Consider the following 16,616-nt stretch of genomic DNA (forward strand, 5'->3'; position numbering starts at 1 on the left):
CTCGGCAGATTCACCCGTGCGCAGCAGCATATTCAGCACATCTTCAGCATCTTGGCTTCATTTCTCCCGGCGGCCTTTTGCCCTCTCCTCGGACACACTCGCAGAGAGCCCCATACACGAAGCACCCATACAAATTCTTTGCAGGAAGGGACCGAGGGATAAAGCAAATCGCTGAGCAGTCCGCAGATACCCTTTTTTTTCTTGGGGAGAGAGTGGGAGAGAGAGAAAGAGAGAGTTTGAACTTTCACATACGGAAGTTGCAACATGGCCACCCCGAGGCCCGACACGCCCCCTATCGCTACAGCTACAGCGGGCGGGTCTGGGCTGTTGTGGCAGTTTGGTGTTGCTGTGAGTATGCTCATAATTCAAGTTGCATATGGGAAGACACCGAGACACGGGCATTTGTTCCGTATGTTGACATAGCACTATCTGACCACCTTTCCCATCTCATTCCATGTAGTTGATCGGGGGCGTCATCCTCTTCGGCATCCCCTGCACGTGCGTTCTCTCCTGGTGGGCCCGGCGCCGTCTCGCCGCCATCCAACGCGCCATCGACGTCGAAGCCGCCGGCGGTGCCTTCGACTTCCCCGGGCGTGCAGCCGGCTCAGGCAGCCCGATCCCAGGCGGCGGTAACTCGCCCTCCCGCGCCGGCGGGAACCACGTTATTCGCAAGGAGAACATCGACGAGTACTTCCCGGCGCGGCCGTACCGCAAGCAGAAGGAGCGCAGGCAGAACAAGCGCGGGTTGCTGGGACCCAAGGTTGGGAATAATAAGCTAGAGCCGGAAATGCGGATGGCGAAGCAGGAGGTGGAGGCGAAGGGCGGGGATTTGAGCGAGATGGTTTTGCCGGTTACTGCCGAATCAGGTGGTTTTCAGGATGCGCGGGATGTCGCAGCAGCGACACCGCTACGTGACGATTGCCCACAACCACATCACCACCGGCTACCCCTCTCTCAGTGCATCTCCACCACCACCCTCATCGAGCCCGACCAACCTCCTCTCCAAATGCAAAACCCACCCCCAACGCGCCGCCTCTCCTCCCTCACCGCAACCTCCTCCACAACAACAAGAAGCTCAACCTCCAACTCCTCAACGATGTCATACCCCTACCCAAGCGACACATGCCCAATCTGCATCGAGCCGTTCGTCGAGGGCGAGCCGATCAGGGAGCTCGTGCCGTGCCGGCATTACTTCCATGGCGCGTGCATTGAGACGTGGTTGACGGAACGTAGAGGCGTGTGTCCAATGTGTAGGGCGGATTTGGTGGATGCTGTGAAGGGGGAGGGCCCTGACGAGGAAGGTGAAGGGGGTGATGTGGAGAGGGCGGAGTAGGCGATGCGCGATACGCGAACAGTCTCGCATTTTCAACGCACATGCACACAATGCCCACGCCCGCAGTATGCCTCCTCACTCTCACAGCTATGCAAGCCGAACGCCTTTGAACGTACTTTCTCAATTCGCCGCAGAACCCCCACCCTTACAAATCTCTCATTCCTCCACCTGCTGGCCCCTATTTGTCCCAATATTGTCTTTTTGGCTCTTTTTTGGTTTCTATGCATACCCCCACTTTTTTGATAGTCTTTTCTCTGTTATTTAGTTTTCTGGTTGCTTTTTGGAGTGCTTTGCGGAAATATGAAGAAGTAGTACTGTATTTGCTGCACGCGTCGGGTATTGCTGTTGGACTCGATGATGTCACGACTGTTTACTTTTCGACGCGTTTGGGGACGGCAAGGCAACCCTTTGCATTTGGCCCAGGTGACCCGTTTTTTCGTTGCCCTAAGATATTCGCAAGGTTATTCAACGACGATAAATAGCTGCAAGGCATCCTTCTCGCCGCCTGAGCCCATCGCAACCGTCAAACCTGAAAGCACTCGGGAACTCAGCAAAAAACTGGAAAGCAGGCAGTCAATCCCAATCCATCCATTCCACCCACAACCCAAATTTCCCGGCACAAAAATGTCCACGCGAACCGAACAAGTCCTCCAACGCAAAGCCGCGCTCGAAGCGCAAAAGCTCGCGGAAGCCTCCAAACACCTTCACCAGCACTCGCACGCGGTGGCCAACGCCTCGCAGCACCGCTCTGAACGCTCGCACCACGCCGCGGAAACGCTCTCCCACTCGGCCGAAAACCTCGCCCGCCGCGCATCGCTCGAGGCCGAGAAGATCGCGTCCACGATCCATGAACTGAACACCAAATCCACCCACGCGTTGGAGGTGCATGAGCAGCATAAAGCCGAGGTTGCGCAGCACGCGGCGGAGACGGGGGTGCATCCGGCGAGTCTGGAGGGCGTGCAGAGACGCGAGGCCGAGGAGGAGAAGAGGCGAGGGGCGTTGGAACGCGAGTTGAGGAGGAAGAGTGAGGTTGCCGAGCAGGTTAGGAGTGAGCGGTTGGAGGAGGTCAGGGAGAAGGCTAGGGCTTTTGAGGCGCCTTTTGAGCATTAGCGCCTCCTGCATGAGGGATTTCCTTATGCTGCGCGGCTCGCCCCTCCCGCGAGCGATGATGCGCTGTGCCACCTTTTTGGTACGGAATTCGTTCTACCTGGTGGTGTTTTTGTTTGATTGTACGCCAGATGCTTTTCGCAGGATGGGATGTGCGCAATGTGCAACGAGATAAATTTTGGGATGTCAAAATATATGAATGATGATTAGCATTATCGAACGGGAAGATGTAGAAAAGACGGGAATACTAAATCTAGCCGCTAATGTCTTACTACCTAAACATCTAAGGACAAATACTCGACCCAGAAAGATCCTTCCCCTTTGTCGTTCGCCTCGCCCATTTGACAAAGGTTCCCACCTCCATCAGCGGCCCGTCTCGCGTCGCCACTTTGAGCATGTCTGGCGCCGCGAATACCTGCGTCTATGGCGCCATTGCAGAGTTCTTCAAATGTTGCTTCGTATGGCTCTACCCGAGCGTCGGTCGCGTCCTCGGCAAAGCGCCTGCGCTCGTTCCAGTTGTTCCGTCTGTTCAGTCATGTCACTGTCGTACGGCGCCTTCCAACGCCGCTTGCTTGCGGGTACGCCCTTGTCGCACGCTCAACGTCCCTCTATATCTATGTCCCACTTTGCCTCAATGCCCCACCTCCCCAAACATCGACCGGACACCCCGACTCCCCTTCAAAGAAGGCATCATAACTCATATGCAGTTTGATTGAATCGAGCCAACCTTCCCCTCCCCTCCCCTCGATCACCGTCCATCTCTCGGTACGCACGGCCAATGCATGCACCCACCTCTTCCCTCTCCCCCCCCCCCCCCCCCCCCCCCGCCTCCGCGTTCTTCACGATAAATCCCCAGCCGCCCTTCGTCCATTCCCACTGCGTCCGCGTTACCCTATCCTACACCTCCATGGTACCGTCGCGCCTTTTGAATCTCACAACCTCCATGCGCAGCTCGGATTTCCTCCACAGGCCGGCGGGCGAGCGGGTCTAGGTGGTCGTGGATACGCGACGACCGAACGGCGCGGGGGGGTGGTGTTGTGTTGGGCGGGGACGGAACACGGGAGCGTATAAAACCTCACAGCGTCGCATGGCGGGGGCGAGACCTGACCCACGTCCCTGTGTGTCATCGCACGGGGGGACTCGATGCAACGATGGGTTCGATAACACGGACTCGGAGCCCATGGCGCGATTCCGAACGCACGGGGGATCTATGCAGCGGTGTTGGGAATGTCGATGGGATTTGCACAGGACGCTATAAAGCATGGTTTGCGTCCCACCGTCTGTCTGTCTCTCCCAACGATCGTTGGCGTTTAGTCTGATGTAGTCTGGAATCGGTTTCGTCCGCTCCCTTGGTTTCTTCATCGCTGTGGTCTGTGCCTTGACGAAGTGTGACAACCTGCCTGTGCAGGACAGCGGCGTAGTCAGGCGAGGTGCGGGAGCTGAGAGATGCAGTGTATTCGAGGGCGCTGGGTGTGGGTATGATTGAACATCAAATGTTGGGAGACAGCTCGGTTTCCCAGAATAGTGTCTTTTGAGGAGAGAGCCATTTTATCGATTTGTGGTTCGAACTCGTATCGAGGGGTGGCCGGACGCAAGGGTATGATCGAGTGCTGGTTAGAAGTCACTGGAGAATTTGCTAACCAACGCTCGATCATACGGTACGTTGGTGGCGAACTTCCTCTGTGCTCTCAGGTGAGGCAGAGGTGTCTTGGGCGAGTGCCTGAAGGACGGAAGCCCTGTCACTCAAGGGAGGGCGCGCTGTCGCTTTTTCTTGGACATGATTACATAATGTGAGTTAGCCAGAAGGTATGGGGCAAATTCCCAGCGTCCTACACTTCCCGTTCGCATATTCCGCATGCCTATTAAACTTCATTCAGTCTATCATACAAAGAATCCACTCTAAAAAACCATAAAAGTAACAGCCACTCCGGTTTTTCGAAAAAGCCAAACTGATACGCCGCATCAGAGACTCCTAATAACCGCCCCGGTAACACCCTCGGTCGTATTGCGTCCCCCCAAATCCGGCGTCAAGCTCTCCTTCCCACCCAAAAGCACCTTATCCACCGCCGCGTGAATCCTCGCCGCCTCCGCGGGTAGACCCAGATGTTCGAGCAGCAGGGCGGCGGATCTGATGGCTGCTATTGGGTTGGCGATGCCTTTGCCGGCAATGTCGGGGGCCGAGCCGTGGACTTGTGGAGGGGGAGGAGTGGTTAGTTTGAGGTGGTTGGGGAGTGTAATTGGATTGGGGTTACGTACCTGGTTCACCGAGGACGAAGTTATCGCCGACGTTTGCGCTGGCGACGACTCCGAGACTTCCGACTAATGCCGCCGCCCCGTCGCTGAGAAGCGTCGAAGTGTGAGAACAGCCATCCAGGAAGAAGGTCGTTCCGCTTTGTCATCGTCACGAACCTGATAATATCCCCATACAAATTCGGCGCCACAGCAACATCAAACACATGCGGTTCCCGGAACATACGATACACCATCGAATCTACCAACTGCTCCTCGACCTTCACAGCGGCGTATTCGGGCTTCTCGCTCTGCACGGCCAGGACCGACTCGCGGAACAACCCGTCTGTGACGCTCAGCACATTGGACTTGTGCACGACGGTCACTTTCGGTGGCACGGTCTGCGCGCCTCCCGAGCGAGCTTTGCGTAGTTCTGCTCGCTTCAACGCGAGGTTAAACGCCATTCGTCCGACGCGCTTGGATGCGAACTCGGAGATTTTCCGGTCGGCCCATGCGACTTTGGTCCCGTCTGCTGCTGTCTCTATCCTTTCGCTTTTGATGTACTGAAGTAAGAGCGTCGAGTGGTAAGAACACGCGCCAGATTTTCAGTAGAGAACCCGATGGGAGGGCTCACCAAGCACTCCGTGTTCTCGCGGATGATCAACATATCGATTGGCTTTTCCGACGAGCCAACCGGGCTAGCCACCGGCCTGACATTTGCATACAGATCCATGGTCTTGCGCAAAGCAACAATAGGCGATGAATATCCCGCGACCTTATGAGAAGGGGAGCTTTGGGGACGTAAAAATAAGTGTCATGTTGGCCAACCACGGTGGAAAGATGGCGGTCACCCCACCTCACAGCACCAAATAAAGCCCCAGCGCATTTTGTCCGTAGAGCCTGTACAGTTTCATCCGGAAGCGCCTTGCCCGTCTTCTGGAAATGTTCAAAGCCCGCGTCTAGGGAAAGGAACGAGAACCGGTTGGGGGACACGGCTTCCAGGACTTGACGTGCAGCCTGAGTGTGGGAATTGAGGTCAGTCAGCGTTTCGTGTGTCCCCCAAAACCAAACGGACCATCCAAAGGCCTACCGGTATGACTTCCTTCCCAATCCCGTCCGCCGGAATGAGCCCGATGGTGAGCTTGGACGAGCGAGCCGCTGTTGACATCAGCCTGATGCCTCTGTGGAAGGACGCGTGGGAAAATGTCATTTCGGTCGGACTCTGAGCTGCACACCTGCGTTTGGAGCCGTGCGTTAGGAGACCGCTGACCACACACTGAACGCAACTCTGTTTCACTGACTTTAGTTGTGACAAAAGACGTCTCAACCTTCTGCAAAAGCTGAGCACTGTTAGTCCCTTTTGTTGTTGGCAAGTTCGAAGTTCCTCCCCAGGCAAGAGGCGGGCGCCCTTTTGAGGGTGAAGGTCTTTGAGCGCGCTGAGTCATGATTCATGAAGCACGCGTCGGTGGTCGCTGATCATCTTCTCTCTGCATCTTTTCCCCATCTCCGCTCGCACTTTTTTTCTGCTTTCGTCCCGGCGGGCGAGTCGACACTCCGTCCTCGGTTATATACGCACCCAGCAGCCAGCAGTCACACTAGTACACCAACAAGCCAAGCAACTCCTACGGACCCAGGCTCGAACCCAACAAGGTACGCTGCACTCGCCTCTCCCAGTCGGTCTCTTAAATATTTGAACCCTACTCACCCCAACTTACCCCCTTGGACGCCTCCAATCCCAAGCTAACCGACCCCTTCACAGCCTTCCGCACAACCGACCAGTCCCCAATCTCGCACCTCTACACCCAACCCCGCCTCGAATGCCCACAATGCAACAAAGGCTACAAAATATACTGCCCTCCATTGCCGCGTTTGACGATGTACGAGGTCAGTGTCTGATCCCACAGCGGACAATACTGCGAAAGAACATGCTCATGCTCCGCAAACCCGATTGTTTGGAAATTGGGGCGCAACGGCCCCGGCCCCGAGGGTAGGCGAGACATTTCCGAGACATCCCAAGTCCGCACACCAACGTTCGCTGTTGTCCGGGTGATGGATCGCTTGCCGCGCTCATTTGGTGTTCCCCGTCCCTGATGCCAGTTGAAGTCATCAACGAGAACCACGGCGGAAGTGTTCGAAAGCGCAAGTCGCAAGGACACGTCCCCTTCGTGAGCGGCAATGGCTGCCTGGGCCCGGGCGACGTTGTGTTGCGGGACGAGGGAGAGGCCAACCCTGGCGATCTTTGTCTGTTGATCGGTGCTGACACTCGAAAGCTGGAGCTGGATGGACATCCAGCGCTGAAGGTAGTTTACACGAAGATGTCGGGTGCTGAGATCGAGCAGGATGGAAATGAACACTCTGTGGCAGATTCCATCCCGGTGTTTCTCGCTCCACCTCAAGCTGCGCTTCAGAGGCACATCGTCGACGACCAGTGCGGCGGACCCTGACGACCTGGCGGACTGACAGGCGCATGCCCAGAAGAGCTGTCCACGTCATTGTCCATTGTTTCCCCAGGGGCTCATCCACGGCTTGGTCGCGTGCCCCTCCTTCCTGGGCAGTCTGTGCAGGGGCAGTTGCGTCGTAGGTTCTTCCTTTCACAGCGTCCCCAAACAGCGCCAAACACTGTTCCATCAAACAATCCTCTAGCTGGTAAGGGCCCACTTCTTTGGAAAGATGGGCTTTGAAAGCCTCGACGACTTCCCACGTTGTTCCGGTGGCCCAGAGGGACGTGGAACGAGTCAGCATTGGTTCATTCACGACCTACACAGGGGGATGGGTCGCGTATTCAAGATGCAACTCGGTTCAGAGTGCCATCGGGAAGGGAAGGGAAAGGGGTGTGGGCTTTGGGCCTAAGCTAACTATCTACGTACCCAACCACTGTACTGCACCCGTCTCCTCTCCTTTCTACATATCTACCACAAGGGAGCCGGATTCCGCTCCCACGGCCCCACATTCCACCGGGGTCGATGACCTGATGTCGGGAATATTGATGCTGAAGGAAGCGCAAATTGGCGCCAGCTTGTATATCTCAGTTAACAATCGGGCGTTGATGGGGGCGTGTGGCATAGATTGGGGGACAGGTGAGTTCAGCGCAGGTGCGAAGACGCCAACAGTTTGGCCCTCTCATTCGTTTCCTCTCTGGGCACAATGAAGTGCGGATGTGTTGTTTCACTCCTCGAACACCCCAAGATAGCAATATTTGCGTAAGGTGTGTCGACCACTGTCCCTCTGCCGCCGAAACCACTCCTTGGGGTGTTCTTCACATTTGTAGTAACGAGTTCGGTGAAGCGTAGTAGACGTCAGAGATTCTCTCACGGAGCAAAGAGATTGACAGCGAGGTCATTGTGGTTGTTTCCTGGCATTTGCATTGACACTACATGTTTCATAGCATACGTCTGGCGCTCTGAATGACTATGACCCTATATACTACCGCTTTGACGCCAGCCGGCTACACAAATAAGATCAAAACCCGAGGTTCTCGTCGTTGCCGCCATTATACGTTAGCGATATTCACTCCCCACAACTACATACAACATTGTGCTGAATCGAGAAGTGGGTGGTATTGTGATGGTGTTGCGGTCGGCGTTTGCACAGACATCTGTCTCCGAACATGGTGATTCCCCATTGAACGTGGTCATTCACGTCTGTCACCATCCATCCGTCGTAACGCTCCCATCGAGCAAGCGTGCGTCTATGCCGAGTCATTCCTCCGTGTAAAAATAGCTCGCATAAAGCGCCTGCAAAGCTTCCCGCATCGTCGTCGGACCCTCCCCTCGCTTCAGTCGCAGTAGATTCTTCTCCAGCATCCGCTCCCTCCGAATCCGATCCACGTACCCCTTGAAGATCCGGCGCACATGTACCCTCAGATCCAGCACATCATACGAAAGCCGCTCCATGTGTGCATACGATACCCACGCCGCTGGTAAGATGAGAGCCTGGAGGATTGACTGCGATTGCCGTTCACTGTACTTCTTACATTCCAGACAATGCTCGCAAGCGCATTTTGATGACTCCGCCCGTTGAATGTCTGATACTAGTTGCTCGAGGAGACGGACCATGAGGGGCTCACTGACTACGGGAGATCGCGGGAACTTGGGCACGTAGGCGTCCTTCAGCGCACGAGCTGCGACCTGGATGAAGATGTCGATCTTGGATACTTGTAGAAAATCCGCCAGCGCGACGTACAGAAGCGCAGTTTTCACGGTGCAGCCTAGATCCTCGGGTTGATGGGTGTAGAAGAACAACACTAGTCGTTGGAAACATTCGTCGCTGCGTGTGATTTCACCGACGGAGAACGTGTATCGACTCGTGCCATCGCCTGCCTTGCTTTCCAGATCATTATTTTGCTGCTGCTGCTGCTGCTGGGATTCTACGAACTGCGCTGAACTCTCGAAGTATTTTGAGCTTGCTTTCAGGACCCCGGAATGCACTTCCATTTGCTGCCGGTATTGAAGACTAGCGTGGTGTCGGCGGAGCTGCTGTCCTTGAATAGGGTCAACCCAGGCGGAAGAGACTCTGCTGGCGGTGAGGAGATCTGTGCTGTTTCGGCCATTGGTTTGGCAGTGTGGTTGTGAGAGCCGGCGACGGTTTGAGGGGAAATGTGGGGGTTGTTGGGAAGGTCTCACGCCTCGTTCTCCGTCCGTCGCCTCCGGGAAACAGCCAGGCAACCACCTCCCAATGCCCGTCCCCATTGCCCCCAACGAAACAATGTCCGACGAATACACCACACCCTCCCAGTTCCTCATCCTCCTAGACTCCACTGCCTTTCCATGCGCACGCATAGAGCGGATCGGAGAAGGCAACGCCAACTTCTCCTTCCGCGGCCACTTGAGCGAGCCCACCCCCAGCGGCCTCAAAACGGTGTTCATCAAGCATGCGGAGCCGTACGTCGCGAAATTCCGGGCGTTCAAATTTGGGCCGGAACGGAGTGTAGGTACATAAGAATCATACTGCACCTGCTAGCCAAAAGGTCTTGACTTATAATATCATGCAGAACTTTGAATACACCGTCCTTGAGCATCTAACCACCCTCGACATCTCAACCGATCGCAACACGGTCTCCACGCCGAGACCGCTCCAGTTCCTCCCAGACTCGCATACCGCCATCTACGAAGACGTGCAACAGTCCGAAACGCTCAAAACGGCATTATTGGCGGACCGTCTTTCCCGAGAGACCGCTGTGCACGTCGGCGCGGCGTTGGGGGCCTACATCGCGCGGCTGCACGTCTGGGGCCGGGATGCAGAGCAGGAGGCGCTGAGGCGGCATCTGGCGAGCTATGATGAGGCGACGAGGGTTATATTCAGCATGACGTATGGATCTTTCCACGGGCTGATCACGGCGTTTCCGGGTCTGCTGGCGGGGAATGAGGATCTTTTCGCTCGAGCGAAGCAGTGGGCTCAGGATGTGTTTTTTGGCGAGGACGGTGGCCGGAGGACGGTCACACATGGGGACTTTTGGACGGGGAATATCCTCGTTCCTAGCTCACTCTCGCAAACGGTGGCTGAGCCCCGTTCTCAGAACCTGCACGTGGTCGACTGGGAAGCCTGCCGCCTCAGCGCCCCAGGCCTCGACATAGGCCAAATGGTTGCGGAAATGTATCTCCCCTTCCATTTCCATGCCAACCCCGTCTCCCTAGCCCTCATCGACGCCTTCCTGGACGCGTATGCCCGAGCCGGAGATGTCCCTGTCGAGGAGGTGTTGACAGCGGTGAAACATTTTGGGATGCACTTGCTGGTGTTCCCGGCCCGGACGGGCTGGCCGAAGGAGGGTGTGGAGGAGTGTGTGAGGCTTGGGTTGGAGTATTTGGAACATGGGGTTGGGGGGGATGTGGAGTGGGTAAAGGGGAGTGTGTTTAAGAGGTTGGTGCGTATGTAGATGGGACTATTGCTGTAGTTTTCGTTGCGAGCCCTCGTATATCAGACGCGGACTATGTACTGTGTAGTGCTAGGTCATGGTGGGAGCACAATAGTTCCAAAAGCTCTACGTACCCATGGGCGATATCCGTTTTGCACGGGAATTGCATTATGATGGAAGGACTACATACATACAGCTTCAGGGCAAAGCGAACGATACCACCACACAGGCAGGTGTGTAGCAGGGAGGGGCCCTGCAGCTATCTGAGGACAGCCAAGCTGGGATGCATACCTTGCGGAGTAGCCAACCAGCTCACTTGAGGTATTGGGGTCAACTTCCCGGCAGAGCGGAGGGGTGGATGGGTTGCGAGGGGGGGAAGCTCACCGGCAACCTCACGCCACAAACTTCAATTCCTCTATCCGATGCTGAGAAACACCGCCCGAAAGGGGGGCCCTCGGTCAGTGCCATTCCACCCCGTCAACAGCCCCGCTGCCCCCCTCCTTCAACCCACCTGAGCATACTCCCCCTTGTACCGATCAAACATCTCCCTCAACTTCCCCATATACACCTCCCGCAACGCCACCACGTCCTGCTCGGTAGGTTTCGCGACCCGGCGCACGGGGATCGGCGCCCCGACGATGGTGACGAGCTTGTGCGCGTACGGGATGGGCGTGAACCAGCGGCCGTAGCAGATGGGTCTGTCGGACGGATGTGAGATTTCCGTCGGGGGATGGGATGTGAGAAGTGGGTTGGGGGGGGAGATGTGAGCGAACAGGGAGCAAGAACGTACATGGTGAAGCCGGTTAGGGCGAGGAAGCGGCGTTGGAGGCGGCAGAGGAGCGGGTGCCGGATTTGCGTCCAGAGTTGGTTTTCGCCGAAACTGAATGGGTGCGCGGATGTGGGTGGGGGGCGGGAAGTTGAATCCAGCAAGGATGCCATGATTGTGAATGTTTGCATAGACGGTGATGTCTCCGTCCCATCACACACGTACCTGTACACGGGGACCAGCGACGCTCTTCAAGGGACGTTTGCGTTAGCAGGGGAGATAAGGGGACCCACGATCCCCCATTTCGAGCCACCACGCCCACCACCTACCCATTCTCCAGCGCCAACTTAAAGAACCCCCTCCTGCGTCTCAACACCACGCGATGACACCCGGGCACGCTCTCCAGACTCTCCGCCGCGCCCCCGACGACGATCCCGACAGCTTTATCCGTCCCGCGCGACAACCAGTGTCGGATCGAGTTGCGCTCGACGGAGATGAGCCCGTGGATGAGTGCGATCTCCCGCACGATCGGGAGCTGGAATACGAGGGAGAGGACCGCGACCCGACGGTCGATGTGCGGGAAGAGCGTCGGGAAGCCGCCGACTGCGTGCATGGAGAGCGGGGGGTCAGGTCCGGGATGGTGGTGATGCATGCGATGCCTTTCTTACCGTCCGTGATGATGTTCAAAAACCCGGAGTAACCTACGAATGTCCATCCATCAGCGTGGCCCGACCCCTTGTGCACCCCATATACATCGGCGGCTGATTCTTACACAAGACTCCTGTACAGACCGGAACGCATCAGTCAAAAGAAACACTTCCGATGCGACACACGCGGATCCGGGAGCGCAAACACTAACCATGAGGATGAATGCCGAGCAGATACCTGTGTTCGGTGTAGCCCCCCCGCATCAGAACCATAACACGTCCGAATTCACAATCACCTCCACACAAACTTACGGCCCCTTCGCCGGATCCAGCTCCGCCTCCCTGTGCAGCGTCGCTCCCAGATAACTCCTACGGAAGTCAATCAACCACCCCGTCCCGGCCCATCCCCCGATGCATCCCCCAAACAGGAGTGGAACCTACAACAGATGCCCCGGCAAGTACATCACATTCCTCCACCGTCTGCTGACCCGCCCGTTCCCGCCCCGCACGGGCGCGTTGTCGAAAAACATATACCATGCCACGTATACCACAAACGGCAGCCTAAACAAGAAAAAAAAAGGGGGCAGTCATGTCAGTTCCGGTGAAAGGGGGCCGGCATTTTTTTGCGGCGAGCCCAACGTACCGCAAGAAAGTCCACCGTATCAACGCCCACGCCAACGCGACGGGGAAGAGGGTGATCATGAACACGGGGACGAGGGAGGAGACGAGTTGGAGGGTGAGGTGCAGCGGGCCGGTGCAGTGGGGTGGGTGGTCGTGCATGGTGGTGGAGGAGGACGCGGCGAAGTGGGTTGCTGCGGGCATGTTGGTTCAGTCCACAGAGCTTTATAGACGGATGGAGGAAACTCAAGCGATCATCTCTTATGGTTAGAGCGGAAATGGATTGGTGTGCGCAGGATGGGCTCTCCAGACATGTTTCTGCATGACCGGTTTCCGCTGGATGCGTCGACAGCGCGTCACGCTGGCGGTAAGTGCTGCAGGAGGGAACAGCCCAAAAAGCAACAGCGCGTCAAGTGGACTGACAGCGTGTTTTGCTGCGCGGCCCTCACCGTATTTTCAACAGCGGGCGGTTTCAATGAATGGGGTTCACCCGGCCGGGTTAAAGGTTTGCGAGATGTACATATACTGTAGCGAGATTTTGAAGATGCAGGAGGCCCCGAGAAGCCTTATAGCGATAGGCGGCAGATAGCCCTCGAAGGGTCCAGATCCGGGGAGGGCCTGAATCCTGCTGTAACTTGTATCGCTCCAACGTGTGATGGAGAACAGGTTAGGTAGGGATGGGGAAAAGGTTTTGCTCATGCCTCTGAGGTGGGGGATGTACGTTTGCCTGCGTGTCCTTTTGGCATTTGTGTATGAAAAAAAAAACTTACTTCCCAGGGGAAATGCAGCTTGGCAATGATATTAGAAAAAAGGGGAATGATGCGTGCAGCAGAATACCTCCAACATCGAGACAAAAATCTGCCTTCGGGATTACCCGTTTCCAGAGCCACGACCACCTATTTCCATAAGCCGTTAAAAAATCTCCATAGCCCCCCTTCCAACCCCACCCCCCCGCCCCTAATAGAAAACCGATTCCCTGCCCCCAAACCCGCCCACCACCTTCCCCCGCTCCTCCTCCTCCTGGCTCCCCACCCTTCTCAAATACGCCTCCAAATCCCCCGCACTCATCCCCACCCCCGCAGCAGCAGCAGCCTGCACAACCCTCCGTCCCGCCTCCACACCCACAGCCCTCAGCCGTAAATCCCATCGTTCCACCTCGGCCGTCATATCCACATCCGCGGCCAGTTTGGTCTGCATCGTGGGTGAGAGTGTGACGATGTTGTGGAAAATGAGGTGTGAGAGGAGGGCGGGGTCGGGGGTGAGGGTTAGCGTGTGGGGTGCGGTCGGTGGGAATGGTGAAGACGGGCGGTGGCAGTGGAGGATGTGGAAGGTGTGTAGGGCGATGAGTTGGGCGCGGCGGAAGAAGTAGATGTCTGTTCAAAATGGATGGTGGGTTAGAAAAAGAGAGCGGGCGGGGTGTATGTTCCGAGATGAATGGGATAACTCACCAACCCCGCCCCACCGCTCCATATCCCTCAACGACGGGATCGTCGTCACGAGGGCTTCCACCAGGGCGTCCATGGACCCCTGCCGCGCCGCGTCCAGGATAAAGTGGCCCAGGTTGCGGTATCCTTTTTCTTTGAGGAGTGTGCCGGTCTCGTTGATGACGTGTAGGAGCTGCTCGGCGTATTTGCGGAGCGGGTGTGGCTCTGTGAGGGTTATTGGCAGCGTGGCGTGGGGGACGTCCCGCGTGAGAGGGATGTTGAAGAGTTCGGAGACCTGTGAGGTGCAAGAGCCATGGTTCAACATCTGGCGGGAAGGGCGGTGGGTCAAAACAACTTTTGGACTGACCAGCGCTAGCCCCATCTTACTCATATACTCCCCATCGATCTTTGTCGCCGAAATATGCATCGACATCACACCTTTAAACACACTCCGATCAATACAATGCCTCTCCCATTGCCCACCTCATCCCCAGCCGACTTACCAAAAAGCACAGTCCCCCCCGCATCCCTCTCCCCCAGCATATCATCCCACCCACTCCCAAACCCCAACAACCCAATTAACCCCATCACATTGCACTCCTGCTCCACACTCTCGAATTTCAAGGGAAGTCTCACAGTAGGCTGGTTGGCAACATCTTCATAGATACCACGATCCAATCCCTCCACAAATGTCGATATCGCATCGCTGTTTATCTGTGCCATTTGGAAATTAGATTCAGGGCAACGGAGTCAATCAAGGGGGATGAGAGGGGTCCGAACGAACCGAGATATCCGGGGCGGCGAGCTGGGCGAGGGTTGTGCAGGATGAAGAGACGGTGGAGAGGAATTGGCCGGGTGATGGGAGGGGACAGGGGGTTGAGGATGGGGTGGCTATTGAGGGCATTGTTCAGGCGAATGTGGTTGGTTTTGAGGGGTTATTGTATGGGGGTAAGTGAGGGACAGGGAAGGGCACCGGGGGTGTGTGCGGGTTGGAGGCGGCGAGAGGAAGCGGTTGCTAGAAGGGACTTTGCGCCTGGGGTCGTGATCGTCAGCTTTGTCAATGATTAAATGGGGTTGGCGTGGGCGTCGGATCGATGTCGATGTCCGCTGGGCTTACTGGACTGACTCGAATGCAGATCGGACAACACGTCGCGCTCACGGCCCAATGCAACGAACATGCAGCTTGCGGCGACCGCTGTTGCTGCAAGTCGCTCCGGAGAAAGCACATACTGCTTGTACAGTACAGCACTCACTGCCTGCTCCAGATCTAACATACGGGCAGCGGTTCTTTCTTACTGGGCAAATCGGGTCATCTGGAAAGACGCATCGGATGCAGAAAGGGGGATGGTATGTATCGACTATGAGTAGACATCAAAAAAATGAAATGCTCTGCATTACGGTGCCAGAAAGAGACCTAAACTGGACTAACGTGTGGTAGGGGTAACGTCATATGTAGGGACAAGGGAAGGATATAGGAAGTATGACACTGTAACTTGAGGCTTTGAAAACGGAGGGGCAAAAGACAAACCTCGTCAAGATAAATGAACGGGGGTAGGCAAAAGGCGAAAGTGTTGCGACTCGTCCCACATCACACTCAAGCGGACGCATTCGCCGCCCTCGCACCCTCCCCACCAGCAAGCACATCATCGTCATGCACAGGCAAATAAACCCCTCCGCTGACCCCATACTTTGTCGGGTGGGCCCTCAAATCCACAAAGTAGCTGTAAACGCATGCGGCATAGTAAACCGACAACGCGGTCCCAAACACAAACGAGACGGCGACCGACCACGTCTGCATCGCGCATGAGAGCTGCAGCTCTGGGTTTGTTGGGGGGAGGGGGGCCGGGGTAGGGGAGGGTTCACCGTGACCGTGGCCGTGGCCATGTTTGCCGAACCCGGTGACGACGGCGTCCCCGTCACGGCAGTTGACCGCAAAGACGACCAGACTAACCACGCCCGTCAAGAACTTTACAACGGTCTCAACGATGTTGAAGTAAGCAAACAGCCTGACTTTAGCAAGGTCGTTACGGATCGCGCCATAGAGACCCAGGGCGGAAAAGGCGATGGTGGTGAGTGCCCAAGCGGAGTCAGCGAGGAGGAGGACGGTGAACGCGCGGACTTTTTGGACGGGAGGGAGTGGGTGGGAGGGGTCGATGGGGTCCGGGGAGTTGGGGTCGTCTGGGGTGAGGAAGCGGCCGCCGGAGCCGATGACGTCCCACTCGAGGAGGAGGGAAAGGATGGAGCCGATCTGTTTGTGGGGATATGATATGGAGATAGTTAGAGAGCATGCAGGGCGGTATGCTTTGGCTTTTACCGCTTGGCACGAGAGAGACTTACGAGAGCGAGCGAGGAGAGGATGATTGTGCCCGTCCTGAGCGAGAAGCAGCCGCAGCAGGTGCGCAGGGACTTGAGACGGCGGGTTGTTGTTGCGATGGGTTCGGCCATTGTTGCTGGGTGGGTGGCTGGCTGGTTGAGAGGATGAGGAGGTGTGTGCGTATGAGGATCAGACGAGTTGTTCGGGGGGGGGGGGGGGGGGGGGCGTCCTTTTGAATGGCTTTGTGGAGGCTTTTGGAGGCAGTTTTGGAGGGGTGGGAACTCGCAGCTGAGAGAGCGACAGACAGAGAGAAGTCACCGGCTGGTC

The 16,616-nt window shown here is 56.5% G+C and overlaps 9 protein-coding genes across 9 annotated transcripts; 3 read left to right on the forward strand and 6 right to left on the reverse strand.

Annotated features, from left to right (window-relative positions):
* The first annotated feature begins 81 nt into the window (after positions 1-81).
* On the forward strand, positions 82-1,510 carry EV422DRAFT_350629 (uncharacterized protein). Its single transcript, XM_053066553.1, has 2 exons — positions 82-348; positions 461-1,510. Exons 1-2 carry the CDS (start codon positions 265-267, stop codon positions 1,331-1,333), a joined length of 957 nt encoding a protein of 318 aa, XP_052927391.1. The 5' UTR covers positions 82-264; the 3' UTR covers positions 1,334-1,510.
* EV422DRAFT_350630 (uncharacterized protein) lies at positions 1,511-2,541 on the forward strand. The gene has a single exon (XM_053066554.1). It carries the CDS (start codon positions 1,688-1,690, stop codon positions 2,441-2,443), a length of 756 nt encoding a protein of 251 aa, XP_052927392.1. The 5' UTR covers positions 1,511-1,687; the 3' UTR covers positions 2,444-2,541.
* A 1,720-nt stretch (positions 2,542-4,261) lies between these two features.
* EV422DRAFT_520652 (uncharacterized protein) lies at positions 4,262-6,188 on the reverse strand. The gene is made up of 7 exons (XM_053069704.1): positions 5,971-6,188; positions 5,760-5,904; positions 5,526-5,686; positions 5,304-5,460; positions 4,850-5,232; positions 4,697-4,779; positions 4,262-4,629 (listed from the first exon to the last, which is right to left on the reverse strand). Exons 2-7 carry the CDS (start codon positions 5,877-5,879, stop codon positions 4,403-4,405), a joined length of 1,131 nt encoding a protein of 376 aa, XP_052927393.1. The 5' UTR covers positions 5,880-5,904; positions 5,971-6,188; the 3' UTR covers positions 4,262-4,402.
* Positions 6,172-7,245, reverse strand: EV422DRAFT_520654 (uncharacterized protein). Its single transcript, XM_053069705.1, is given in 3 exon segments — positions 6,172-6,314; positions 6,377-6,379; positions 6,392-7,245. 1 exon segment carries the CDS (start codon positions 6,955-6,957, stop codon positions 6,508-6,510), a length of 450 nt encoding a protein of 149 aa, XP_052927394.1. The 5' UTR covers positions 6,958-7,245; the 3' UTR covers positions 6,172-6,314; positions 6,377-6,379; positions 6,392-6,507.
* Positions 7,246-8,367: 1,122 nt separating this feature from the next.
* EV422DRAFT_565288 (uncharacterized protein) lies at positions 8,368-9,102 on the reverse strand (the record flags this gene model as incomplete). Its single annotated transcript, XM_053072290.1, has 1 exon — positions 8,368-9,102. One exon carries the CDS (start codon positions 9,100-9,102, stop codon positions 8,368-8,370), a length of 735 nt encoding a protein of 244 aa, XP_052927395.1.
* A 271-nt stretch (positions 9,103-9,373) lies between these two features.
* Positions 9,374-10,541, forward strand: EV422DRAFT_565289 (kinase-like domain-containing protein; the record flags this gene model as incomplete). Its single annotated transcript, XM_053072291.1, has 2 exons — positions 9,374-9,595; positions 9,660-10,541. The coding sequence occupies 2 exons, from the start codon at positions 9,374-9,376 to the stop codon at positions 10,539-10,541; spliced, it is 1,104 nt and encodes a 367-aa protein (XP_052927396.1).
* A 119-nt stretch (positions 10,542-10,660) lies between these two features.
* On the reverse strand, positions 10,661-12,917 carry EV422DRAFT_351040 (diacylglycerol acyltransferase). Its single transcript, XM_053066557.1, has 12 exons — positions 12,577-12,917; positions 12,375-12,494; positions 12,246-12,302; positions 12,146-12,171; positions 12,059-12,067; positions 11,955-11,987; positions 11,616-11,889; positions 11,512-11,535; positions 11,311-11,400; positions 11,032-11,218; positions 10,905-10,945; positions 10,661-10,835 (listed from the first exon to the last, which is right to left on the reverse strand). The coding sequence occupies exons 1-11, from the start codon at positions 12,753-12,755 to the stop codon at positions 10,913-10,915; spliced, it is 1,032 nt and encodes a 343-aa protein (XP_052927397.1). The 5' UTR covers positions 12,756-12,917; the 3' UTR covers positions 10,661-10,835; positions 10,905-10,912.
* Positions 12,918-13,508: 591 nt separating this feature from the next.
* Positions 13,509-15,233, reverse strand: EV422DRAFT_576937 (uncharacterized protein; the record flags this gene model as incomplete). The annotated part of the gene is made up of 5 exons (XM_053073244.1): positions 14,760-15,233; positions 14,479-14,689; positions 14,343-14,413; positions 14,000-14,270; positions 13,509-13,924 (listed from the first exon to the last, which is right to left on the reverse strand). The coding sequence occupies exons 1-5, from the start codon at positions 14,877-14,879 to the stop codon at positions 13,509-13,511; spliced, it is 1,089 nt and encodes a 362-aa protein (XP_052927398.1). The 5' UTR covers positions 14,880-15,233.
* On the reverse strand, positions 15,234-16,500 carry EV422DRAFT_520678 (uncharacterized protein). Its single transcript, XM_053069706.1, has 2 exons — positions 16,313-16,500; positions 15,234-16,223 (listed from the first exon to the last, which is right to left on the reverse strand). Exons 1-2 carry the CDS (start codon positions 16,418-16,420, stop codon positions 15,570-15,572), a joined length of 762 nt encoding a protein of 253 aa, XP_052927399.1. The 5' UTR covers positions 16,421-16,500; the 3' UTR covers positions 15,234-15,569.
* Between the last annotated feature and the right edge of the window lie 116 nt (positions 16,501-16,616).

The sequence above is a fragment of the Fimicolochytrium jonesii genome, assembly GCF_025526975.1.
Source record: "Fimicolochytrium jonesii strain JEL569 chromosome Unknown EV422scaffold_5, whole genome shotgun sequence".
Classification (NCBI taxonomy): Eukaryota; Fungi; Chytridiomycota; class Chytridiomycetes; order Spizellomycetales; family Powellomycetaceae; genus Fimicolochytrium; species Fimicolochytrium jonesii.